The 27,973-nt window shown below is 45.5% G+C and overlaps 1 protein-coding gene across 1 annotated transcript in view; it reads left to right on the forward strand.

The window, feature by feature from the left end:
- The window catches only part of LOC142803297 (neprilysin-1-like), a 73,453-nt gene that overhangs the window by 5,405 nt on the left and 40,075 nt on the right, over positions 1 to 27,973 (forward strand). Inside the window, exons 3-7 of the mRNA XM_075888428.1 lie at positions 6,030 to 6,125; positions 9,738 to 10,022; positions 11,735 to 11,932; positions 13,730 to 13,959; positions 27,632 to 27,757. Coding sequence (XP_075744543.1) covers positions 6,030 to 6,125; positions 9,738 to 10,022; positions 11,735 to 11,932; positions 13,730 to 13,959; positions 27,632 to 27,757 — 935 coding nt within the window. The remainder of the gene's footprint in view (positions 1 to 6,029; positions 6,126 to 9,737; positions 10,023 to 11,734; positions 11,933 to 13,729; positions 13,960 to 27,631; positions 27,758 to 27,973) is intronic.

Here is a 27,973-nt window from a genome sequence, read left to right on the forward strand (position 1 = left end):
CGGCCTCAACAATGCAGGTCAAACATTCCAAAGGCTTATAGACGGTGTTCTACGGGGCCTCAGTTTTCGACATGCCTACCAGGACGACTTGCTTATCACGAGCACCAGCCCAAATGAACTTGAAGAGCACCTGCGGATCATTTTTCAGCTCCTATGTAAGCACAGTGGTATCATCAACGTATCCAAGAATCGACTCGGCGTGCCCGGGTTATCATTTCAGGATCCCATCACTTCGAACTCAGGAGTACGGCCACACACATCTAAAGTGCAGGTCATGCAAGACATTCCACTACCGACCACGGAGCGTCAGCTACGCGAATTTCTCGGACTGCTACACTTATACCACTGGTTTGTGCGTAAACGCACTTATGTCATACATCTACTTCACGGACTGCTGAAGGCAATGCAGGAATGTTCAAACGACATTCCTTGGTACGAAGTTGGGCAGCTTGGGCTAGTCGGTATGACATGATGATAGTTATAGCGCGAGAACCAAACGACAACACAGAGACAAGATTCGTGTCCTTCATGTCCGTCTTGTCTCTGTGTCGTCGTTCTGTTCTCGCTCTATAACTATCGTGCTTGGTACGAAGAAGCGAAAAACGCTTTCAACCAAATTAAGCAGGCCTTGGCGAGTGCGGCTGTCTTGGCATACTCCAGGCCGGGAATTCTCAAGTGTTTAATGGTGATTGTCTCAGAAATAGCTCGACGAAATCAGCACCTACTGAGCGCCGCTATACAGCACAATTGGGCGAGAATAGCAAGCAGTCTACTCAAGTATGCGCAACTTCGGCATTTCACGGAAGGCGCGAGTTTTTCATCGTAACCAAACGCTACCCTTCGACCTATGCTCTTCAGTGTATGCGTTCAGATGATGGCACACACATGTGCCGATAACTTTGCCAGATGGCATACATATCAATGTTCTCGACAGACATCCGCCATGTGAAAGGGTGCGACAACGTCGTTCCCGACGCGCGGTCTCGCCGGGTTGAAACACTCTAATTGCCACCAAAAATCCAAGAGAAGTCAACTTCGACGCGCTGACAGCAGCCCAAAAAGAATAGGAAGAGCTAAAAATCCTGCTAGCAATAAAAACAGCCCTAAAGCTAGAAGGGATGCAGATTCCGGGATCAGGTGACCAGATTTTCTGCGACACTTTCACAGGCAAACCACGGCCACAAGTACGCGTCAATTTACGTCACCGCGCTTTTATTTCTCCACAAAAGTTATCAAATCCTGGAACCAAAGCTCTACGCAGAAGAGTCTCACAGCAAGGTTCATCTGGCCATGTACTAATGGAGACGCGTGTTGCTTGGCAACCGCCGGGCATGTAGCGGGCATATAGCTACATGCCCGGGCATGGGCCGGGCATGTAGCGCGTAGACAGGATAACCGCTGGTCATTAAGGGTAACTAACTGGATTCCCAGAGAAGGGAAGCGGGTTAGGGGGAGACAGAAGGTTAGGTGGGCAGATGAGATTATGAAGTTTGCGGGTATAAATTGGCAGCAGCAAGCACAGGACCAGGTTAACTGGCGGAACATGGGAGAGGCCTTTGTCCTGCAGTGGACGTAGTCAGGCTGATGATGATGATGATGATGTGTTGCTTGGCAACAGCACGCATGCATACCGTGCCAGCTTGTCAAAATTCATTGACATACTGTGACCCTGTTGGTAGAATTTCCGCCTCCGGATGAGCGCTTCAACCACGTACACATTGACATCGTCGGACCTCTGCCGCTTTTTAGGAACATGCCTATTTAATGACGTGCGTAGACAGATCCATGCACTAGGCAGAGGTGATACAATACTTAAATGGTATCTCTGCTGACCAATTGCCCACGCCTTTCTGCACCACTGGGTTGTTGGTTTCGGCGCATCATCCACAACAATAACAAATCGTAGAAGGCAGTTAGAATCATCACTATTTGCCAGCATAACACATTTCATTGGTGCCCCTCGTATCTGAACTATCGCCTACCACCTGATCAGCAACGGCATGGTATATAGCGTTTCCACCGCCTGCTCAATTTTCTCACCGCAGCAGAACAGCACCGCTCGATAGAGATACTGCCATTGATTATCTTAGGAATTCGAAGAGTTGTCAAAGAAGACATGGTTCTCATAAATCTTACCGAATTGGTCTACGGAACGACACTATGCCTTTCTGGAGAATTTTTTACTGGTAACCCGCAAGACGGTTGCATAGCTATTGCAGTCTACGCACTTCGGCTTTGAGACAAGACAGAATATCGAACTATGCTGCCAAGATGGGAAGCGCCACGCATGGTGCATGTGCCACTAGAACTTGGTGCGTGTACACGCGTGTTTGCGTACCATGATGCTGTTCATCAGTTCATCGGCCACTCCAACCACCCTACGATGGACTATTCAGAGTGCCACGTGAAAAGTAGTACACTATACACGTGCGTGGTCGTCCCGAAGTCATCTCACTAGGTAAATTGAAACCAACGGAAAGTGAAGATGCAGACACCGTTTCACATGTGCCTTCATCGGCGACTTCACCCTCCAAGGCAGTGCTCGTTGAAACAAGCCAAGTAACAAAGACAAGCAGTGGACGGGTCTAGAAGACGCCCCGTCGTATGGATTTGTAAACAATGTGAATTGTCTATTAACGTTCGTTAACTCACTAGGAGGGGAAGTGATGTGGTGGGCTCATTGTTGCACAGCAGCAGCCAGACACCCTTTCGCATCTTTTCGGTGTAATGTTATCGCGTTGCGTGTGAAAAAGGGAAGTGGTGCGTGGGTGTGAGTACGAGCCGCGTTGGTCGCTCAGTAGCCATTCTTCACCTAACCATTACCACCACCACCAAGTTAGTTGCTTGACTTTCTAGGACAGACAACTCGCTTCTTTGTGCTGATATCTAGCAGCGCTCGCGTCCAACACGACAGGAGCATTCGGGTGATTTGCCAGGCTGTAGCGCCTTTTCCTTCTTAGAGCATCTCAGGTGATGGTAAATTTTTAATTTTCCAATGCTGTAGTGGAAATACTGGGGCCCTCTTTCTTTGGTTGGTACACATACCCCGTACTGTCGATTAGCTTTTCAATTGTCCAAATCCTTGACCATACTTTGCTCTTATGAAAAGGCACGATAGAATAATTAACCAACTGGCCGAACTACTTTTGCTCTCTTTCTGTAAAAGTCTCCTGGTCGAAGAGCCAATCGGCATGAATAGTTTGAACGGTGAAGGCACGGTGCAAGTTCAAATTGAGCATGCTTCAAGTGCACAGGACTTACAGCAGAAAATTTGTTTTTAATGTAGGTACAATTAAAAATTTTAAATAATTTTTATTTGCATCAATCAATCAGGGTCTTCTTGATAGCACACTAATATCTCCTAAACATTCACAACTGCAAAGTTTGATTTTCCCCTTGTATTCAGAGCATTGACAAACGTCCCAAATTTCGCAGGACTGTCCCCACTTGCGTGCAAAGTCCCGAATCCTGCACCATTCATGTCGGGTCATGGAAGGTGTGGAACTCGGAACGTTGCCGGACCATCCCATTTTTACCGGACCATCCCGTTAAGTTGTTTTATTTGATCTAAAGCACGCCATACCACGCAGGCCATGCTACAGCCTCACAAACTTCGCAAGTACGATGCGACGGTGCGGCGACAAACGCTGGCGAGCAGGATCTTGAACTCGTGCGTGAAGTGGGACAATTTTCGCGCATGACTTCTGCATCCAGTATAAGTGTTCTCAACAAGACATGGGCAGCTAAGTACCACTTCATTACAAGGTGTCGCAAGGGTAAAGATCTCATGAAGCTTTTTGACAGATACTGCAACAAAAAAGGAATCTCACCACCTCCCAATGTAAATATAGGCGCCCCCGTTCCGTCCGGAGTTTCTTGGTTGAAGAGTTGGTAAACATATGTGTTCGCCTTATAACAAGCTCGAGTGACAAAGCTGATATTGCCTTCATTTCATTCAATTGAACGCCACAGCTGCCCCGTTGTAATTAAATAACTTAAAAGCATTTCTAGTTAAAAAACACGATTACTTAGCAATACCTCCCATTAGTCCTCTCAATGTATCCTTTTTGGGGTCTGCAACGGTCCGTAGGTTCAAGAAGAGTACACAAAATGCTTCTAATACATAAAAAACTAAGACATCTAGGAATAAATGCTTGAGGTTGGTGGCCCTCTGAGACCCATTTTCGCAACGTGGCTGCTCCAGCCGCAGAGTGGTGTGGCCAATCAGCGACGGAGCAGTAGTTGCGCTGCCTTCATCGGCACGCCGCACCATTGATTTCTGTTTTCAACATCTCTTCTTCTCCCATCAAACACGTTGAGCTTTTAATTTGCGCTGTGAGTTTTTGACAGTTACACATGAGGTTTTTCATGGAAGCATGTGAAGAAGCTGTAGACTTGGTTGCAACAATAAGTTCTTTGCCAGAGCAGATTCAGTAGCCGCACCGAAAAACACGAACTCTGCGCATCTGCACGTGATGCACACATGTGCGGAATCTCGCTGTCTTACTTTCATGGACAAGTTGTGCGAGATTGGACCGCGTCACGCGATTCACCCAACGGCGATGCTTACCGTGCGCTTCTTACAGCTTTCGCGGAGGTGGTGGCAGTCAGCATCGTGCAGTATTGCGTTGCCGCGGCATGTTCTCGCTAGTGTGGCTGGGGCATCAGTCTTCATTGTGTAAACGCACTTTCGCCGAGCGGTGACTTTTCTTCAGCCTACAGTACGTACCACCTATAGCCACAATACAGTTCATTCTCGTTAAATAGCGCGCACTTTTCAGCAAAATATTCGCCAGAAGTGGTGAGCAATAGCCCGTATCAGCAAACACACGCAGGAACTGACCCGGATATAGGCAAAATTATGCAGTGTATGCCATTATTAGCCACTAACTAGTCACTACTAGCTGAAACTAGCATGAAGTTTTTGAAAATATACAATTTAGCTTACATAAGGTCCGAGCTAGTTAGCACTTAGCCAGTTCTACAAGCTATTGCAATTTACGAGTAACGTCTAAAGTATCCACTTTAGATGTCACTAGGTAGTCAAATCGTGGCTAACCCGTGTTTAGTTTCCTTTTGTGAATGTTTTAAATGTCATTGTCTATATGTCGTGTACATTGTTACGCTGATTAGGATTTCCAAGCTAAATAATTTTTCGAGTGCCAAGTTGTCACTTGTGTCATTTATGTCATGTTATACATGACCTACATATAAATTTATTCGCACGGTGCATGTTATGATGAATCCATCATATCTTTAGTGATTGCGTGCCCATTAAAGCCCCGCCGCGGTTGTGTAGGGGCTAAAGTACTCGGTTGCTGACCCACAGGTCGCGGGATCAAATCCCGGCTGTGGCGGATACATTTTCGATCGAGGCTAAAACGTTGTAGGCCCGTGTGCCCATATTTGGGTGCACGTTAAAGGTCGCCGAAATTTCCGGAGCGCTCCACTACGGCGTTTTTCATAAGCATGTGGTACTTTCGGGATGTTAAACTCCACCTATGTATCAATCAATGCGTGTACGTTCTGAAATACTCATACAAAACTAGCCTACAGTTACTCAACAAGACTTCTTTCGGCATGTGGAAATGCAGCTTATATTTTGCACAAGTAGTGTAATTTATGTAATGAGCATGTCTAACGCAGGCATAGCATGTGTGTGCATTACGCGTAGACCTAAATGCGAGATTATGACGACTATTCGAAATGCGACGTCTTCGCAAAATGAAGCCGCAGAACGCAAGAAAACCTCATGTGTAAACCTGTGGGGCCTCTGCCGTATTACGGTGGTTATGGGACTCTGCTATTGACCCGAAAGTCGTGGGTTCTACCACTGCCACGGTGGGCGCATTTCAATGAAGGCGGAACGGCTAAAATCTCATGTATATTTACCTAGGGTCTCGGTGAACAACAACTCCAATTGGTCTAAATCTTGCAATAGCCTGCCTCTATGAGGTCATAGCACCTTAAAAACCCTGACCATATTACTGCTGCGATACATACATTTTTTATTCTTCTTCTTCCTCCAGTACGAGCCATAGAGAAAGCCACAGCCAATCGGAACAAGTACCAGTTCATTGTAATTTCTGAGCTCGGCCTATACACGAGCCCTTATGTCAATTCAGGTAGGTGGGACTACGTGACAGATTCTGCTACTTATAAGGAGCAATATTTCTTTTTATATTCACTAATCATTGCCAGATTACTGTAATTGCAGAATAGTTTGGATCACAATCTTCGTTATTTACCAGCAATTGACTTTGCATAGTACACTGTTGATGATTCGACATTGCATTATTCAAAAAATCAAATGTTTACGACACGTTTTTCGGTATAGGCCTGCATATACACTATTTATCGGTATCTAAATTAACCAAAATTGGTCGACTTTAACAGCGATCTGGGTATTTTGGGCAAAAACTGTACGAAGCAAAAGTAATAAAGCAGTGTTCCCCAAAAACCAAAACGAAGTGGCGATGTGGGAATTACTATCTACTGAAAGTCTTGACTTTTAGGAAGTTCCGCCGTGTATGCGTTTTCTTGATGCTGTGTGCGCATAACACCGAATGAAATGGAGGCTGCTGAGTGCCGCATCCACGTGTGCGCGAAAGCTAGTCACAAATAATAATTTGCAACCAAGGCAAAACAGCCTAAAGTTTCAGTCGTTCTTCGTGGCTCTTCAAACACTACAGATGGCATGAAGTGGTCTAATATATCACTGTTTTGATGGAAGCGCAAAAAAATTTTGCGATACAAAAATTGCAAAATTATGCGACGTAATACAAGCACCAAACTTTTTTATCTTAAAGAAAGCTGACTTCCCTTAGGAAACATGTCTTAATAAAGCTACAACTCGTGGGGAGGGGGGGTGTATACGGTTCGTCACATTCTGTGCCATAACAGAGGAGAGTGTAGCGGAAGGACGAAACTGAGCGAACGGCAAATAAACGAGCTGAGAGAATAAAGAAAGGCTGTCAACGCCTAAAGAAATAGATTATTATTGCAACTGAACATGAATATTGACATGCATTGTTCTTCCAAGCTTAGGATTGTGGAGTGCTGTGGTTCATAATTTATTTGCGTTATTGTATTGACTTTGTTCTATGCAGTGTCGCAATTCCACTAGCCGTTTGGTGGTGATTTTCACAAGCTATTGGCGCGGTAATCGGGGAAGCCAGGCTCAAGACAACTTCATTCCATCCTCCGGGACGAAACGCTCACGTTTCCATCCAATGGAAGCCATGCGAAGACAGTTTATTAACGGTTCAGTGAACAGAACGGGGCCTTCGGTTGTTTTGTGCTAGTACTGTGGCATTCTTGCGTATTTACTGTCAGTCAAAGTGCTACGAAACTCCTGTGGCTTCCTCTTGTCCTCTCGATCCACCTCTCCTTTATTCTGTCAAAGAAAGGTTAAAAATGACCCTTCCTGAAAAAAAAAACAAGCAAACCACTCTAAGGGGAAGCCATTAGCTGTTAGGCACCCGTGTCTGCGTTAATTGAGTGGCGTCAGCGTGGTTGGCGAGCATCGGCGTAAATGGTATAGAATGGACGAGCACGAAAGAGGGCGAACAAAAAGTCGCTCACAATCACAAGCCACTCACCTCGCACCATGCCTCGAGCCACGTTTTATTCCTCCCTCACGCGCGCTAGCCCTTCGTTCAGAGCTCGTGCGCAAGTAAGGCTAACACCTTTCACCGCAGCTGCCTTCGCCAATCGTAACGGAACTGTCGCTGTTCCGCGTCTTGTGCGACGCCTGCAATGAACGGAGTAGTGTGCGTGGAACTCGAGCACTGGCACTTCCAGTGGCACTATGTAAGGAATGTCAAGGTGAAACAACTGCGTATTTCCCCAACTTCAAAACACAATTAGTGTTCAACGAGCACGAAGCTGCGTTCAAAAGTCACAATTGGGAGTACCGTAGTTAATGGAGAATTTTGTTTCAGCGCATTTAGTGACAGAACTATTGACAGTGGAATGGGCCGACGGCGTGGCGCAGGGGCCTTTCTTTCCCTAGGTGGGAGCGCCTGCTACGTGCAAGTTGACGCCCACCTAAATTAAGTGTTTTTATACTATACCATACCCCTCACTACTTTAAGGCTGATTCAATAGAGATAAAAAACAATATTTGGCAGATCCTACGTACCTGGGAAACGACATTATGCGAAGCATGTGCAGAGGAGGTGACCGTGTTGCAATGTTTATTGGGCGACTCGTTATGAAATGACGCTAACTATATGTAAAATTGTTACACGTGCAGATATATGTTGAAGAGTTACAGATGTCTATATAACAAGTTGTTTGCACTTGCGCAACGATGCTACCTAGAACATGCGTATTAGCAACACCAGAAGCTGATAAGAAGCGCTGATGCTCGTAAGGATGCTGGCCTTGGACACTGCTACATAAGTCATTTTCTGCGCATGGCAACTAACTACAATTGATGTTAACCCCACGTGAAGGCGTATCAAAGGAGTACATATGTAATGGTTATAAGATTGGTTAGACAGCACTGTAACCACTATCTACGTTTCACGAAGATTGTCGTCTATTTGAAAAGTATAGTTCCGAGACCTGGCATAGCTTTGTGGTAAACTGCTTCATTGCCACGCAGAATGCTTAGGTTCGATTCCAGCTGGGGCCCTGGCATTTATTCTTTGAATTTAACGGAATGACACTGCCGATGTCAGATATTTCTGAACGCTTGCGCGTTAAAATTTCTCATTTGTGTTCTCGTCATTCCTGGGTAGATACTAAGTGTCAATCACTTGTGGCACATAGCCGCATACCATCGGCACATACCTTCCTGTTGGTATGGGCTACTGTCTGGCGGGAAGTGTTTCACGACAAACGCGACGGGATTGTCAAATTATTGATGTCTTAACCAGCGCGTCAAATTCGTAAACCAACTTACCCTCCCAGGCTAATTTTGCTTCACGCTAAGTTAAGGGGGTGAGCACGAGAGCACCCAAACGTAAGCAAACACCGGCAAAGGCTGCATGCGAGCGACCAAACGGTCGCTCGCATGCAGCCTCTGCCGGTGTGAATATCAGTCGCCTTTTGGTTGCCAGTCGCGAAGAGTCGCGCGACCACTGTTAGTCGCCTGTATGCTCCAGCCTTTAGTTTGCGGCTAGATAGATAGATAGATAGATAGATAGATAGATAGATAGATAGATAGATAGATAGATAGATAGATAGATAGATAGATAGATAGATAGACAGATAGATAGATAGATAGATAGATAGATAGATAGATAGATAGATAGATAGATACGCTCAAAGTCGCCGAAGTTCGCAAAGAAATGCTTCGCATTTAAAACAATTTCCAGAAGCTTCCGCGGTCTAAGTTTTGGTATGGGGCCTGGCGAGTGGCCCTTCAAGTCAACCTGCGAGTCGACCTGCTATTCTGCAAACGTGTTCACCGTAGTGTGGGACCAGTACTTTCCTTATTGTGACAATATCACTCATCACGATAATAATGATTGTTTTCATAATGGGTCATTTTTCTTGATGATGCGCTTCCCTTAGTATAATAAGAGTGAACTTGCCCTGCCAGCACACTCCTCTCCATCACACTAGGGATAAACTGCACATTACGTATTGTGCTGCCATTTTATACATGGGAGTGAAAGGCCCCGAGAGGATGGCCGTGTACAGCATGTATATATTGTTAGACTTGAAAATACAGGAATAATGTCAATATACTAACATCTTACCACTCCTCTTTTTTTTCTTTGCAGCAGAATGGAGTACCCTCTTTTCTAAATACACCGAAGGCATATATAGGGGTTCCGACACAATTTTGCACTTTATACACAGCACGAGTATCATCAAGAGACTGTTCGAGAATGAATATGTTGGCAAAGTTGGTTTGCAATACCTGGTCGCCTGGAGCATCTATAGGCAGCTGGTCAAGTTCACTGAGCCATACATGTTCCGTGGTGAGAAGAAGGTCGACGAGGTTTGCTTCATGCACGTCAGGAATGTTATGGGCCTAGCGATTCTCAGCGAGCACTTCTATTCGTGTGAGCATTTTCAGTGTTAAATTTTACTTAAATACCATCATCATTCTTTTTTTAGCTCAACAAGACGCACTCCTCGTAGGCAAATGAAAAAAAAACACTAACTGAATCTACTTTTTATCAAGTAGCACCGCGATGACTTTAGCCAGGCAGGACTCGAAGGACCTGATTGTAAAAATTACTTACCAAGCAAACAAAACTACGTTTACCAGAGAAATGTATGAATTGAATCGACTAATCATCATGCCAGAACTAAATTATTTAAGGAAACAGATGAGCTGTGACCCTAACCTCATTTTTAGTTCGAAACACACATATGTAGTGAAAAGCTGCGCTGTTCGAATTGACACGGGACAACCACCACGCATGAACGCTCTCAGGTGACAAATTTAGGACGAATTCTCAAAAATACTTAACTTGAAAAAGTCGACCCCGTGAATGTGGGGGCTGATTTCCAATATGATGAGTCGTTTCGCGGAGCTAAACACAGCCCGGGCTTGAGTCTACAACTACTGGCTGTCCAGAAGACGCGGGCCATCGCGAGAAGTCTTCACCTTTCCGTGCTGACCTGAATGAAGCCGCCGACTGGTTGAGTGGGTCTTGGAACTTACTCAAACTAGTACCCTGGTGTTTTAATAATGTTCTTTGTATGTATGTATGTAGGTACCGAGCATTACTATTGTAAACAATATCGAGTTTCTTTTTGTGCAAGTCCAGGGAAGGCACGCTGATTTATTTATGCCTTCCCAAAACGAGCAATGTGGGCCGCCTCCACAATTTATATCGCGCATATTTTTACTTTTAATAGTAAGTTTACTATGATCGCACGCACGGACACGTGCCGCTATGCCGTGTAAGGCTCGATGACTGCGCATCTCACCATTGTCACATCTGTCAATGTACGGGGGCCTCGTGTTTGTGGCGCAGTCGTTTGGGTCAACCGCATTCTTTGCCGGGAGAAAAGGAAACGATGTCTGGCTGCATTTGAATATCAGAATCATATTATACGCATTATGCAGCACTATTATGTTTAGATCGCGTGCTCCCATATGCACGTCGACTACCGATTGGCACCGTTTTCAGCTCATGCTGAAAAAGGGCAGCAGGATGATTTAGATGGACAATAACCAATTCAATATGCTCCTCAAAAGAAGTTTCAGCATGACGATAAATGCGCTATCAGTCGTTTTTTTATATTTTTACTTCGATGTAGCTCTTCTGAAATGAAATCGCCGGATGTACGTTCGGCTTTTATAATGCGCGAATTGGCTAACATATTTCTCGATGATATGTGACACAAAGTATTATGCTCGTTTTAAAATTACCATGAGCAAATCAAAGCGTTAGTAGGCCGCCATTTTTGTATAATGCGTCTGATGTTACCTTCTCCTATTCATAAGAACTACAGTCACTTTAGAAAACATTTATTGTACTTTATATTCAAGTTCTGCGTTTTGCATTATGATAATATAAATATGAATACCACTGCAAGCTCCACGCCATCTTATTTTTGTCTTAGCCACCATCACACAGCAATAGCATCAACACGTGAACAGAACTTCATAGATATGCTACTGAATGAATATCGTCACTGTGCGATTATTGCGTTTTCCTGTCAATGACTTGTCCTATTGTGAATTTTCATTCCCACGTGTGTATTAATATTCAATGATTACTAACACCAATTGTTATTGCTTATTTTTCTTACTCAACAGTCGTTTCACCACGTATGATAGAGGGAGTGAGACAAATGGCATTCCGAATTCGGGATACCTTCGGGGATGCCCTGAACGCCTCAAGCTGGCTGACTACACGTTTTCGAAGACGCTTTACGAGCAAGTTGTATGAAATTAAGGTCCAAGCAGGAAGTCCTGGAGATCGAATAGAGCCCGGATTCGTGGAAACGTTTTACGGTTAGTTTTCGTATCTATAGCTGCCAGCTGGATGAGATGAAGCACAGGAATCACCGCTCATAGCCGCTACACGCATTTGCCATTCGCATTAATATTTTCGACACTAGACGTCAAGGAGCTAAGGTGTATGTGGCAATGCAGAACACCAGGTTCCTAAGACTATATATGGTGTCATCGTTCAATAAACATTCATTTGTTGTTGTGGCTCATAATGCTGAATAGAGAGACGTAGAAGTAAGCACTTAAGGCTTTTATAAAACGCTGGCCGCTAACGGCTAACCAGGATTTTCATGAGACTGGCTTACTTTACTTTCTCTTAGGCGTCACTAAAATTATTTGATTAGTCAGTCACGAAAAATCTATGCGTTCAGTTTCAAGGGGTTAGCAACACCTTTAGCGAGAGACGTGAGGGCTACGGACGCGAAAACTGTTTGCAGCCGCACCGTGGTGGTCTAGTGAATAAAGTATTCGGCTACTGACCCACAGGTCGCGGGATGAAATCCCGGCTGTGGCGGCTGTGATTTAGATGAAGGCGAAAATGCTGCAGGTCCGTGTGCTGAGATAAGGGTACACGTTAAAGGACTTCTGTTAACAGTTATTTCAGGAGCTCTCCACTACGGCGTCTCTCATATTGATATGGTGGTTTGGGGACGTAAAACTCTACATATTTATTGATCAATCGAAAACTTTTCGCACAGAAAAAATAGCTAAACGGTTTACGAAAACGAACACAGAAACCCTCTTTGTTTATTTTTACGAGTCAGTGTTTGCTATACAGAACATTACCATTAATGACTCAAAGTAACGCATAGTAACGCCGCAAAAGAAGATTAAAAACTGTTGCAGACCACCTGCTCGACTACCGAATACATGGTATAGGAACTTTCCGATGTAGGCGGAAATGTTGTAGGCCCGTGTACTCAGATTTGGGTGCACGTTAAAGAACCCCAGCGGGTCAAAATTTCCGGAGCCCTCTACTATGGCGTCTCCCATAATCAAATAGTGGTTTTGGAACGTGAAACCCCACAAATCAATCAAATCAATGGTATAGGAACTAGAGTGCACTTGTATTTGTACTCGCTAAGATATGGCTGGGTTAACGGGGTGTTCGAAGGCCACTGTAGAAGCGCTGTAGCCAACAATTTATCTGTGTATAAGGGCTGCTTAGTGTTACTGCTTATTTTCAACATGGATCACTATTACTCACTCTGCTGTAATGCAGAGTGACAACTAAATTGTGACGTTATCATATCACCGTAGCGCAGCGCCTTCTCATAACAATGATTTTTTGCATGGCAAGTTTTAATGCCCATGCTGGTGTCCTTTTTCTTTTCGCATTTTGACAAGCACAAAAAACTTTCGCCTAAAAAAATCGCTGCTCTTTCAGGTTTTGTTCCTCGAACATTGCCCCCTAAAGTGTTATACTGGAGGCATGTAATTTTTCTTCATCGCTAAAATTTTGAAAGAGCAAGTTCCAATAAGATGTAGCTTGTTAAACACTCTTTATTTTCCTGAAATAAAGAAATAATAGTAGCCATTATAACGGACTAATATACTTCACCCTGCCTTCTGATTCCTCATTGCCTTTCTCAATCATTGTTTAGAGACGGCTCAGGCAGGACAGCATTACCAGTCAGATGATAGGCAATTTTGTTTATTCTTGCAAAACATTATCTCACCAGTTCTCTTGATGCGATGTTCTTTTAATCTGAAACCAGTCACGTGCAATTGCACGTGAGTCAATTGTACAAGAAACAAAGAATAATTGCGTAACATATTGTCAATGGCACTGTGCAGAAACTCTTCCGGACGTACCAGTGAACCGACTGTTTCCATCGTGGATAGCAGCTCGTCGCCTTCGCACTCGCTATTCGTGGAAAGACCAGGAAAATCCACTGTACAACGAGGGAGAAGTCGGTGCCTATTACACCATCGACAAAAGCATAATAATTCCAATTGCCATTGTGCATCAACCGTTCTATTATGAGTACGGACCAGTAGGACTTAATTATGGTGGCCTTGGAATGGTGAGAGCTCATCATTTAAGCTTAAGGCATTGCGCATAACATACTTCATGCGTGTTCACGTTATTGTGTAACTGGTGCTGTGGTACTCCAGGGCTTCATAAAACAACGGGTTCACGTAGACATTACTGTTTAGGAAATTAAAAAAAATGCTATGACAGTTAAGCACGTTTCGTCTTCGAACACGAGCATTATGTAAGAGTGATAATATTTTTGGCTGCTAGAGAACAATAACTAAAACTAAGGGACTGTCTAAATATAGTGTTCACAAACTGAATTAAGTTACTTTTATAGAAATGCTGCAAGGCATAATTTTATATCGCCAGCAAGTGTTTTGCAAAAGAAAATGAAAAATATGTCTCGGTCAACTCTGAGAACCTTTAAACAGATTCGCTCTTAAAAAGCAGATCCTATTGTTAGAATAATAGAAAATTTAGTGTCTAGTATGCAGACGCTAGGGGCTCCACGTGGTTTGGTAAATAGGGAGTGGCGTACGCATGCAAGCATGCGTTATAGGTGTGCATAGCAAACACAAGCCACTGCAGGTCCCACGTGCGCACATTGCCAGAGGCACCACAACGTTGAGTTTTCTTGTATGACTGCTGTGCCTGAATGTACAGCCATGCGTAATCGGACAAAATGGGCGTATATATCACCGCTTGCACGAGTGGGCGTACGGCGCATGGACTACAGCGCGGATGTTTACGTGCTTCTGCTTTTTGCACGATGCCTGTGGCAAATGTCGGCAAACATAGGACGGGCGAACGCGAGAGACCCAGCTCCCTCTGCTCAGAGGATGTTGTGAGCAAAGTTTTACCGCGTCTTCATTGGTTTGAGTTTTCAAACGAAGATTGATTGACTCTGAAGATAGTGATCTTCAAGAGTACCCACTGCGCTGGAGGAGACAGGTGACGCGGTCGCTCAAAAAGTATCATCATCCGTAAACAATGGCACAAAGAAAAACAATAATTGAAAACAACTTTCCTCCCGGGGCTATTGTTTGAAACCGAGCAACGAGGTCCGATATTGAGCGTGTGAGGAGGTGTGTGTGTGTGTGAAAAACATTTATTCATGCAGAGTTTGCAGGTCCATAAAGGACCTTTACACAGGGGGAGTCCTTATTCTGGGACACCACTGGACAGGGCCGCTACCCGCGCTGTTAGACTAGAGCTGTTTCAGCCTTCAGCCCTAAGAAATTCAATAGAACTGCCTCCCTTGCCTATCTAGTAGAGGTAGGCTTAGGGGGAAGGTAAAGATTCATCTGACATGCCCACATGAAGTGAAATATATCAGAAACTTCGCCATTGTGAGGACACCACACATCAACCTTTGGGTCTAAATGTTTTACTATTGTAGGACACAACAAGGTGTTGCTCTGCAGGTGCCTCAGGGTTCATTCACCAGCCTTACTCAGGCCCTTAGCGGGTACCGGAAAAAGGTGATGTCGTTCGCAATATAACACCGAAATTTCTCTGAATCGCTGAAGTTGTTGGCTAGTTTCTGAACCGGAAAAGCCTTGGTGAAGTTCCCGGCAGATAAGCGCGCGGGCGGCCGCATCCGCAGCCTCGTTAAACCCTCTGAAGCCCTGATGGCTCGTAGTCCAAACAATGCGTTTAGGTGAGGAGTCTAAATCCCTGACGGTTCACTTGAGACTACTGTAGGTTAAATGTGACACTTGACCCGTCATGCAGTGTTCACAGGCTCTGCGTGAATCTGTAAGGATTACTCTAGAGTCCTTGTCAGAGGCAGCTAGCGCTCTTGCTACCTCCTCAACGCGCGCGGGGTTGAAAGCCCGATAGTAGGGCCCGTTAGCGTGTTTGCCCTGGAGAACTACGGCAGCCGAATGGAATCCAGTGGGTGACAGCCCTGTCACATCAACGTAATGTACATCCTGATTACATCTGTATTGGTGTTCAAGGGCCAGAGCACGCGCCCCTCGTCTACATTTGTGTGTCTGCGAGTACATGCATCGAGGAAGGGGAGAAAACCACAGCTTGTGGCGCCAGCGCTCTGGAAATCTGCATGCCTCCTCAATAATGCAGTCATGTTTTACTCGCAGACGGTATCTGGGCGCTGCCTTCAAGCCCGTCTTACAGGCGGCGCCTAGATTCCTTTTGCAAAAGACGCGTATATTGACTGAGGAGATACGCTCCCTTCAATTTTTGGTAAGAGTTGAGCTCTAATAGAGCCCAGAGCTTGGCATTGGACGTGGTTACCAGTATGTCTAAAGCTTGTTTTGTAGCCTTCTTTATGATAGTGTCGATGCGCTGGTCGTCTTGCTTCGTAGTGCAAAAGTAGAATATGCAGTAGAGGATCAGGCAAGGACGAGTTGAAGCGTATCCCTGCCCCTCTCAACAAACAGCATTTGTTCGAAACGCGGTGGATAATACGGCCGACTTGTTCGCCGATGTGTTTCAGTTTGCTAATGGCAGATTCTGGTCACAGTTGGTTATGAAGGAACAAGCCCAGGATCCACATCTTCTGGACTTCTCTAACAGAAGCTCCCATCAAGAAGATACAGAAGTTAATGCCACCTTTGGGGTTGGCTCTGACGTGCAGAAGCTTTGATTTTGCAGTAGTGCATTAGAGACTACAATCAAGAGCATAGCCATGTACGGTAGAGATGGCCCGCTGGAGGTGGCCGTCTATTTCTCCACATCTCCCTACAGTATTCGAAATTGTTATATCAACTGAGTGGAGTGCGTGATAAGTTCCTTCCACCCGGCACAAATAATGTGGAAGCTGCATCATAGCAATGTTGAAAAGGAGCAGTGACAAGACCGCTGCTTGAGGAGTACCCCTTGCGCCCATTGTGTTCGGGCCGTATTCATCATCCTCAATTTTGAGCAAGGACTGACGCTCTTACTTTGGCAAATCCCTTATCATAATCGGCAAAGCTCAGGCTCAGGAGAATACTGCCCAGATGAAGGTTATTAGAGGCGCTTCTAAAATCGAGAGCAAGGATGGCCTTGTCATTGTGGCGCATGACAGTGGGTTGTATTATGTCACAGTGTAACTGAAAAAGGACATCCAGAACTGACATTTATATGGGTGACACCCATGCAAAGTGTCTGCAAAAAGGCCCTTAGCGCTCATGTATGGAGAAAGGTGACCCCGAACCATTCTCTTCATAAGTTTAACACGTATGAAGCTAGTGAGATAGGCCTTAAGTTGTCGGTATTCAGCATCTTGCCGAGTTTAGGATGTAAGGAGGAAAAACAATGTACCATTGTAGACACCTCTTTGGCGAGCCCCGCCGCGGTGTTCTAGTGGCTAAGGTACTCGGCTGCTGACCCGCAGGGCGCGGGTTCAAATCCCGGCTGTGGCGGCTGCATTTCCGATGGAGGCGGAAATGTTGTAGGCCCGTGTGCTCAGATTTGGGTGCACGTTAAAGAACCCCAGGTGGTCTAAATTTCCGGAGTCCTCCACTACGGCGTCTCTCATATTTATATAGTGGTTTTGGGACGTTAAATCCCAGATATCATATCAACACCTCTTTGGCGAGAAGGTCCGAGTGCGAGCTTTTGGCTCGAGCATTGGGATTGCTGTGTCGGTTGTCGCCACCCGCTGTTAGCGTAGATAGACCTGCTGAAAAAGTAATACTTACGCCAATAAATCACGTTTAAGTGTTTCAACTTCTACGGAAGAGGCCCATGCTTCTATAATGTGAACACTGAAACGGATGAATCTATTCAACGAAAAAATCACAGCATATGCACAGAGCGAATTATGATGTTCAGGGGGAAACGTTCATCCGTCCATTCGTCCTCCAGTCAGCAGTCTATCTGTGGATACGTTGTGATAGCTGCGCCGAAGAGATGGCATGCCGCAGACTGTGCACAGCTTCACCCCTGAAAGTTTGTTTTGCTTTAGAGGAGAAGCAATGAATGTGATAGCCAAAAAGTGTAATGTCACACGCACGATAGCAGGCACTTCGGAGCTTCCAGCGCACCGAATGAGTGCAAGAAACCTATTAAAAGAGCTCACACACAATGAGCATGAACATAAAACCCTCAGAGCTCGACATTCCCACCGTGATCCTCAAGCACAAAATCAACAAGGACACATACCGAGTGCGAGCTGAAAAAATCTGTTGTTACTTCGTCAACGCACTGCTAGTGTCAACTATAAGCACCACGTTATATATATATATATATATATATATATATATATATATATATATATATATATATATATATATTTATATATATATATATATATATATATATATATATATATATATATATATCTGCGGTGGCGATGGCGTAGTGGTTGGAGCATCCACCTCGCATGCAAAAGGTCCGTGGCTCGAATCCCGGTGCCGTGCAGTTCCCAACCAGATAAAAAATCTGCGTGGGGATGGAATTGCCTTAAGAGGCCTAGGGTGCGGCCTCACCGGTAACCACCACCGGCAACGCACTCCCTCACCAGAGAACGATTGGCCACCCTGGTGCAGTATCTGGCCCCTACCTCCCACTTGCATACGTCAATTAACTCATGGCCTTCAGTCGCAGCAGCTGCGAAGCAACTGACCACTGAGGCGGTCAGATCTGCAACGCCGCAGAGGGTGCTGACCCCCGAATGCAGAGATGTGACTTGGCTCGCGACTTCGACTTGACTTGAGCAAGTCAGCGTGAAGCATCAGCGGACTTCAAAACGCCCAAGTCAGCCTTCGCGTTTCATAGATGCTCAGGCTGTCTTGCTTGGTCAAGTCAACAACAAGCGTCAAAGCAGAAACATGCTGCTCACCTTCTAACGAGGGTAATATTGAAGTTGTTCGCGTAAGGCATGTGTTACAGCAAAAAAAAAAGACTACACGTTTGAAAATAACTCTAAAAACGAAGGGCCACAAGCATATTTTTGCCATTTTACGGCTAACGAGCGGCACGTGGTGCTTGCCGCCACAGCGATGCGTTGTGTTGCTTCTGTAAAGCGTTCATTGCCCGCTGGTTTTAGTGCCCAACCAAAGGCGGCGCGTTTCGCAACGGTTGCTTGTTTGGAGGCAAAACAAGCATCGTGTTGGGTTCTTTTGTCGTTATTTTTTTTTCAATCGAATGCCATGGCGTGTATTTGTACGATGCATTGACTATAACATGGTACGGTCTCGAATGCGCCTAGACTTGAAGAAGGAACGACAGAAACGGATGCGCAAGTAGCCAATGAATGAGCTTACACTGAGAGGGAAAGTACAGGAATTCAGTCTCGCTTAAGAACAGGTTCTCTGCTCTATGTGAGGAAACCAACCTTAGCGTTGATACAATAAATGATAATCTCATGAATATCATTACGGAGTGTGCAGTGGAAGGTTGAGGCAAGGCAGTCAGACAGGACACTGGTAAGCTTTCCCAGCAAACGAAGAATCTCATTAAAAGGCGTCAAATCATGAAAGCCTCAAGTACAACAGACAAAAAATGAATGGCAGAGCTTTCGGAGTTCATTATTATGCGTAAGGGTATGCATGTAAGAGGGTATAACACGGAGACAATGGAACACACTCTGAAAAACAGAAGAAGCATGAAGGCAGTGAAGAGGAAACTTGGGATAGGCAAAAATCGGATGTATGCACTAAGGGACAAAGAAGGCAAAATACCTACCAATATGAATAGGATAGTTAAAATAGCGGAGGAGTTTTACAGAGGTCTGTACAGTAGCCGGGATAACTACGAACTTAGTACTATAAGAACAAGCAGTAACCCATATGACACCCCACCAGTAATGATAGAAGAAGTCAGAAAAGCTTTGGAGAGCATGCAAAGAGGCAAAGCTGCTGGTGAGGATCAGCTAACATCAGATCTGCTGCAAGATGAAGGACAGATTGTGTTAGAAAAACTGGCCATGCTGTTGACGAGGTGTCTCCTGACGGGAAAAGTACCAGAGTCTTGGAAGAACACAAACATCATCTTAATACACAAGAAAGGAGGTGACAAGTGCTTGAAGAATTGCAGGCCGATCAGCTTGCTCTCTGAAGTATACAAGCTATTAACAAAGGTGATTCATAACAGAGCAAAGAAAACATTGGAATTGAAACATTGGAAGAAAACATTGGAAACATCAACCAAAGGAAAAAGCGGGATTTCGAACAGGCTACTCAACAATCGACTACGTTCACACTATTAATCAGATAATAGAGAAATACTCAGTATATAACCAACCACTATACATAGCCTTCATAGATTACGAGAAGGCGTTAGATTCAGTAGAAATATCAGCTGTCATGCAGACACTGCGAAATCAGGGCGCGGATGAAGAATGCATAAACATCCTGGAATAAATCTACAGGGGATCAAATGCTACCATAGTGCTTCATAAAGAAAGCAACAGAATACCAATCGAGAAGAGTGTAACGCAGGGGGACACAATGTCCCCAATGTTATTTACCGCGTGCTTACATGAGGTTTTCAGAAGCCTAGAATGGAAAGAGTTAGGGTAAGAGTACCTTAGTAACCTGCTTTTCGCCGATGACATTGCATTGCTGAGTAAAAATCAGGGGACGAATTGCAACCCATCATTACCGAAATAGACAAGGAGAGAAGAAAGGTGGGTCTTAAATTTATTCTGCAGAAAACCAAAGTAATGTACAACTTCGGAAAAAAGCAGCGCTTCGAATTAGGCAATAGTGCACTTCAAGTTGTAAAAGACCATGTCTACAAAGGGCAGGAATAACCGCGGAGCCGAATCACGAGATTGAAGTAACTAGAAGAATAAGACTGGGGTAGAGCACATTTGGCAAGCACTCTCAAATCATCACAAGTAGAGTGCCACTATCCCTCAAGAGGAAGATATATAACAGCTGTCTCTTGCCAGTACTTAGCTACGGAGCGGAAACCTGGAGACTTACAAAGAGGGTTCAGCTTAAATTGAGGACGATGCAGCGAGACATGGAATCAAAAATGGTAGGTGTAACTTTAAGAGACAAGAAGAGAGCAGAGTGAATTAGGGAACGAACGGGGGTTAAGGATATCATAGTTGAAATCAAGAAGAGGAAACGGACATGGGCTGGGCATGTAGTGCATAGACAGGATAACCGCTGGTTATTAAGGGTAACTAACTGAATTCCCAGAGAAGGCAAGTGGGTTGGAGGGAAACACAAGGTTAGGTGGGCAGATGAGATTAAGAAGTTTGCTGGTATAAATCTCGAGACCCTAGCCGCTCTTCCGCGTAGCCTTCGCAAGCCAAATCTCTTAACCCCTTTCCAGCATCCGACCAAGAGGACACGTGCGCATGACGTGCCCAAACAAGTCCAGTCCCGAAGAACACGAATGGCGTTGTTTTGTTAACCAGCGTTATTTATTGCGAAGCATTTCTTAGCAAACTTCGGCCACTTTGAGCGTATCTATCTATATCTATTTAGCTGCACACGACTTTTTAAGAGCGAATGCACTTTATAAGCGACCCTGAATCCACCGTCCGCAGTGCGCCTTCTCCTCTCCCCTAGCAACGGTGCGAGGAACGGAGAGGAGCGTCTGTTGCAACGGCGCAGTGACGTCACACCACGCGATTGCGGGCGCTCCGCCCTCCGCTCCATGGCTGCGCGTGCCTGCGCAGCCAAGACTTGCTCGAGATCGGCAAATTGTCATAGGTATGGATCCATCGCAGGCATCAAATATGAATGCGATACCTCCAACAACGAGTACAACGCAATCGAATGCGACCATTACACGCGTCCTTTAAGATGTCGCACCGGTTGAAGACAAGGCAGTGCGGCGAAGCGCCCGTCATGCCGAGCGCAAGCGGGTGAAGCAGGCCGCGGACATAAACATCATTATAGTGCGAATTTACTCTCACATATACGCGTAAACTCACCCAGATTTCCCGAGAGTCTAATGGTTCCATGGAATTGCATTGTGATCACACGGGGGAGCTACCCTAGACTCTTCAGTGAATGCCAACGGACTTTAACTTTACTCCCCGTCATAGCATCACCCCGTGCATTCGCACTTAACCGTTTTTACCCTCGGGGAAGTGTTTGGGAGCTTTTTTTAAGCTCTCCTGGCCGTTTCGATAATGGTATCGGCACCAAATTTGCTGAGGCATAATATGCCTGTATGAAGAACATGTTTGACTAGTCATTACTTGAAAGTCATGACATGCATTTCATGAATATCATGATATACATTGCATGGCTCTGCAGCTATTGTGGTGGTTTCATTCACATGGCATGTTGCGAAACTGGTCTGGTATGACGTGATTGCATTGCCTAGCATGAAAATGATGACATGCGTCTCATGTCACAACATGACTAAATGCCACGCTAATGCGCTCGTGGCCGTTTCGCTTGCGTAAAATATACCACATTTGGTATACAGTACGTGATAGATAACCCAGGTATGTCACTGGTGCAAACTTGATAATTATGAGATGCGTGTCATGCAACAATATGACTACATTTCACGCTCTTGATGCGCTCGCGGCCGTCTCGCTAGCTTCACATGTATCAAAGTCAGTACAACGTGACGCGAACGGACGACATAGGTAAATGACACATCCAAACGTTATAATCACGACATCCGTGTTATGTAACAACATGACTACATGCCACATTCATGATGCGCTCGCGGCCGTTTTGCTAGATTCACATATACCAAATTCGGTATTACGTGACGCCAATGGATGACGAAGGTAAGTGAGTGGTGCAAATATAATAATCGTGTGATGTGTGTCATGCGAGAACATTACTACATGCCACAGTCGAGGCGCCAATACATTTCGATATGACGCGGTTCGCGTACTCGCCGACGTTCATTTTGCCGCGTCACGCAGCGTTGCCACGCCAGGCGCCGGTCCTGCCATATACTCGCAGGCGCGCGCCGCTCTGCGCTACTTTCATGCATGCGGGTTTCAGCGCGTCCGGCGTCCCTCCATCACGAAAAGGGGAGACGCAGTCTTGACTGGGTTACGCATCAGTATAGAGCAATGGTACTCTATAGCATCGACGCGAAATGCAGCATGTCGCAATTCGTGGTTGTTGCCGTCGGGCCGCGTTTATGAATGCTGGTCGCGCCTGGCGTCAGACTATATGAGTGCTCCCCTTTTGCTAACCTGGCGTCGGTGTGCCCAGCGTGCGCGCGCGTCAACGCTACGTAGGAGTAGATTGGGTTTTTCATGATGTGCTCACGGCCGTTTTGTTAGCTCCACATATACCAAATTGGGTGTTAAGTGACGTCAATGGATGACGAAAGTATATGACTGGTGCAAAGATGATAATCCTGACACGCTAGGGATGTGAGAACATGACAACATACCACGCTCATTGCGTGCTCGCGGTCGTTTTGCAAGCTCTATATATACTAAATTTGGCATCACGTGACGTGAATAAATGGCGAAGGTAAACGACAAATTCGAACATAATAATCATGGCACGGAAGTCATGTACGGCATCCCTTACGACCACCTCTTAACGTTGGGCTGATTTTAAAGTGTTATATCAGCATTTCTCATTCGTGCATCGCATATCATTGATTCCCACTGTACGTGGCATCGGCCAATTTTTTTGTGGTCTTCTACCTGTTTATGCGGGATCATTTGGAAACGCTGGCGTTGACGCAGTAGAAAAGATGAGCACAATGAGTGCACGAACCCGTAGGAGCGTTCCACGGCGGTCGTCTGCTCGATGCGCTGACCGCGGGGACACCAACGCATGCGAAACGCCGACACATTAGCCCCGCATCTCGATGCAATTCACGGGAAAAAAACGGAAAGAAGACGCTCACATTCCCTTATTGCGTCTCTTCATCTTTTTAGAGTTTCATTAATCTTTTCAAGCAATAAATTACATCAACTATGCATACCATGTTAAAAAATTGGCATCCTATCCACGTAGTGAATGATGGAGAGTGGGGCGAAGCATTCGTCCGTCCTTTCGTTCTTGTTTCCATCCGTCCATGAATCCGTCTGTGTGACCATCCATGCGTCTATCCGCCCATCCGTGCGTGCATCTGCTCGTGCGTCCGTCCCTGTGTTCGTCCATGCATCCACCCCTGCGTCCGTTCCCGCGTCCATCCATGCATCTGCCTGTGTGTCCGTTCGTCCATCTATTCAACACTCCAAGTACCACCATCTCGCACCTTTTTATCATATATTCCCCATATAAAAGCACCGCCATCCAGCGTACATTTCAAGGACTACACGAGAGCTGGCACACGCACACTTTCATACGACTTGCGCTTCGGGTCTACTTCCCACCTTTAACCACCTCGAGTTCATGATATATTCTAGTTCACTGTATTCATGGCACTGCGGCCCAACGCTCGCTAAACCTTTCAAAAACCAAGGAGGTTACGCCCAGCGAGTATAACGTAGCAACCTTTTCCTGTCAGATAAAGCTCAATGTAAATGCCAATGGCTGCTAATGGAAAATGCGAGACAGGAGAATTTGGCTTTTACTTTCTTACGGCTTGCGCTTCGTATTTACTTCCCACCATTAACCACCTTGAGTTCATGGTATATACTAGTTCATTGTATTCATGGCACTGCGGCTCAACGCTCGCTAAACCTTTCTAAAACTAAGAAGGTTACACCCAGCGAATATAACGTGTAGCAACTCTTTCTTGTCAGATATTGCTTAATGTATATGCCAATGGCTGCTAATGGGATCGCAGCGTGCACGTGATCGCAGCCGAATGCTCCTGTCTCTCATTCCCCATTGGCAGCCTTTGACATGAACATTGAGCACTATCTTTTATTGTTCAACAACGCACAGAAGCAATCTCTCACCGGCACCACCTTGGAGGTCAAAATGTTATACTTGTTACACAATACAACGGCTACGACGGACGAACGGGTGCCGCTATAAGGAGCTTCGCCCCTCAACTTGGCAGATCCCACGTGACAGAGGAAATTGATGATATGCGAAGCACGAGTGAGAAAGGTTGATATGCCAATTTCAAATCAGCGCAACGGTACGAGGCGGAGGTAAATTATGCCTTACATGACTTCCATGTCATGACTATCATGTTTGGATGTGTCGTTTTCTTTCGTCTTATATTCACTTCACGTGATACCAAATTTAGTATATGTGAATATAGCGAAAGCACCGCTAGCACGCTATGAGCGTGCTATGTTGTCATGTTGTTACATGACACGCGTATCAGGATTATCATGTTTGCACCAGTCATACACTTTCGTTATTCATTGACGTCACTTAACACTCAATTTGGTATATGTGGAGCTAGCAAAATTGCCGCGAGTGCATCATGAAGGGCCCAAGATACTTTATGGTAGCATCGACGCGCACGCACGCTGGGCACTGCGATGCTACGTTAGCAAAACGCGAGCATTCTGACGCCCCATGACTGGCGCGACCAGCGTCCGTCGGCCCGGCCCGATAACAATCGCTGCGAAATGCGGCATACTGTATTTCGCGCCGATGCGTTACCCAGACAACACTCCTACATCTCCCTCTTGTCGTGGCGGAGGGACGCCGGACGTGCTGAAATGCGCAAGTGTCAAAGCGACGCAGCGAGGCCTGCTCCTGCGAGTATATGGCAGGACAGGTGCCTGGCGCCGCAACGCCGGCGTGAGGCGTTGAATGAACGCCGGCGAGCTCGCGCACCACGTCATGTCGAATAGTATTGGCGCCTTGAGTAACGCACGTGGTCAAGTTCTCACATCACACACATTTCATGATTATCAAGTTAGCACCAGTCACATACTTTCGCTATCCATTGACGTCACGCAATACCAAATTTGGCTTGTGTGAAGCTAGCAAAATGGCCGCGGGCGCATCATGTGTGTGCTATGGAGTCATGTAGTTACATGACACGTATATCGTGATCATCATGTTTGTATATGTCATTTACCTATATCGTCCATTTGCGTCGCGTAGTACCGAGTTTGGTACATGTGAAGCTAGTGAAATAGCCGCGGGACATAATGAGAATAGCGTGTAGTCATGTTGTTACAAGACACGCATCTCAAGTTTATCGTGTTTGCACCAGTAACATACCTTCGTCATCCATTGGCGTTCCGTAATACTATGTTTGGTATAAATTAAGCTAGTGAAACAGCCGCCAGCGCATCAGTAGCGTGGCATGTAGTCGTGTTACATGACACGCATCTCATCATTATCATGTTTGCACCCGTCTTATACCTTTGTCATTCATTCACGTACCGTAATACAAAACTTGGTATGTGTACGCTAGTGAAACAGCCGCGAGCGCACCATGAGCTTGGGATGTAGCCATGTCGTTACATGAGACGCATGCCATGATTTTCATGTTAGGGTCTGTCCCTTGTGTTCGCCATGCAATCATGTCGTTTCTTACCAGTTTCGCAACATGTCATGTAAATGAAACCACCGCAAGAGCTGCAGGACCATGAAATGTAAATCAAGACATTCTTGACATTTATGTCATAATTTTCATGTTATGACTTGTCAAATGCGTGTTTCATAGAGTCATGTTATTCCATACCGAATTCGGTATTGATACCATTATCGAAATGGCCAGGAAAGCTAGAAGTCGTAGCCAGCTAGATAGATAGATAGATAGATAGATAGATAGATAGATAGATAGATAGATAGATTGATAGATAGATAGATAGATAGATAGATAGATAGATAGATAGATAGATAGATAGATAGATAGATAGATAGATAGATAGATAGATAGATAGATAGATAGATAGATAGATAGATAGATAGATAGATAGATAGATAGATACGCTCATGGTCGCCGAAGTTCGCTAAGAAATGCTTTGCATTTAATAGCTTTTGCCATGGCACGTGCCACTTTTTGCAACGTCATAACAGAGTCGCCTACGTGGAGAACAAACGTCACTGCATTGCTGTGTACGTACGGCCATTGATACGCGCACGTCATGCCCTAAATTTCTTAGCACGCGTCGGCAGAAGGGGGAGGGAGCATCGTTCATCTTGAAATTTGACCCGTTTCCGCAGGGCGTAGCGTTGCAGATTTGGCAGACGTGATCATGAACGCCTCGTCTACATATTGCGCTTGTCAGCTCAAATTGTCAAACCTGGTGAGTGGTCTATCAATAAAGTTGAAGCCTGTTAACTGGCTCTTTAAAAGCAAACTTATCGCGATGGCAATACTTGAAATCACAGTAGTTGCTCAAGTAATCCCCGGCTCTGTTTACCTTATTCATTAGTGCCTATGTATCATATCAAACTCTTTACGAGAGCACAAAGACAGGGAGAGCTAGGCGAGATGGTGAACGTACTCTACAAGGAGAACCACAAGGAAGCGCGGCACATGTGAGTAACGAATAGTCATGCGTTTTTTTCTGTAACTATGCCGTGTGCAGGGTTAAAAGTTTTAATTAAAATGTGCCCATCGCACCCTCGCGTTTTATTTTGATGGTACGCTGTGGTGGCACCACCACGTGAGCTAGTCAGGGAGCGTATAGCTTTGTGCGACTGTCTGCAACGTGATTCTCAATCCCCTCACACTTGCATTTATTGATGCAGCTTCCGCTGTCGCAATGAAAAGTAGGCAACCTATCGCATAGTGCCGCTTCAAAGTACTGTTTCAATAGGACCAGCATTCTGAAAGGCAGTGCTTTGGGCTGTAGACTTTAATGTGGCCATGTTGCTGTACGCGCAGAGAGTGCGCTCATTATTCTCATAAAAGCACCGCATAGCTGTAAATCGCTTGCTTTTCTTGGGCGAAAGTGTCATATGTGATATTTGGATACCAATAACGCATTCTCATTGCAGATAATAGGCCACGAGTTTATGCACGCATTCGACGTATCAACCTTGGAAGACTACTGGGGCACGGAGGAGATCAGAAATGAGTACACTAAGCGTGCGCTCTGCTTGCGGAGATCGCATAGATCTGTCGTAAGTATTGCTTTTGTCTCCGACTGTTTACAAGCGTACACCCACACACACACAAACACACACAACACACACACGCCCCGCCGCGGTTGTCTAGTGGCTAATGTACTCGGCTGCTGACCCGCACGTCACGGGTTCAAATCCCGGCTGCGGCGGCTGCATTTCCGATGAAGGCGGAAATGTTGTAGGCCCGTGTACTCAGATTTGGGTGCACGTTAA

This window comes from Rhipicephalus microplus, chromosome 3, assembly GCF_043290135.1.
Source record: "Rhipicephalus microplus isolate Deutch F79 chromosome 3, USDA_Rmic, whole genome shotgun sequence".
Classification (NCBI taxonomy): domain Eukaryota; kingdom Metazoa; phylum Arthropoda; class Arachnida; order Ixodida; family Ixodidae; genus Rhipicephalus; species Rhipicephalus microplus.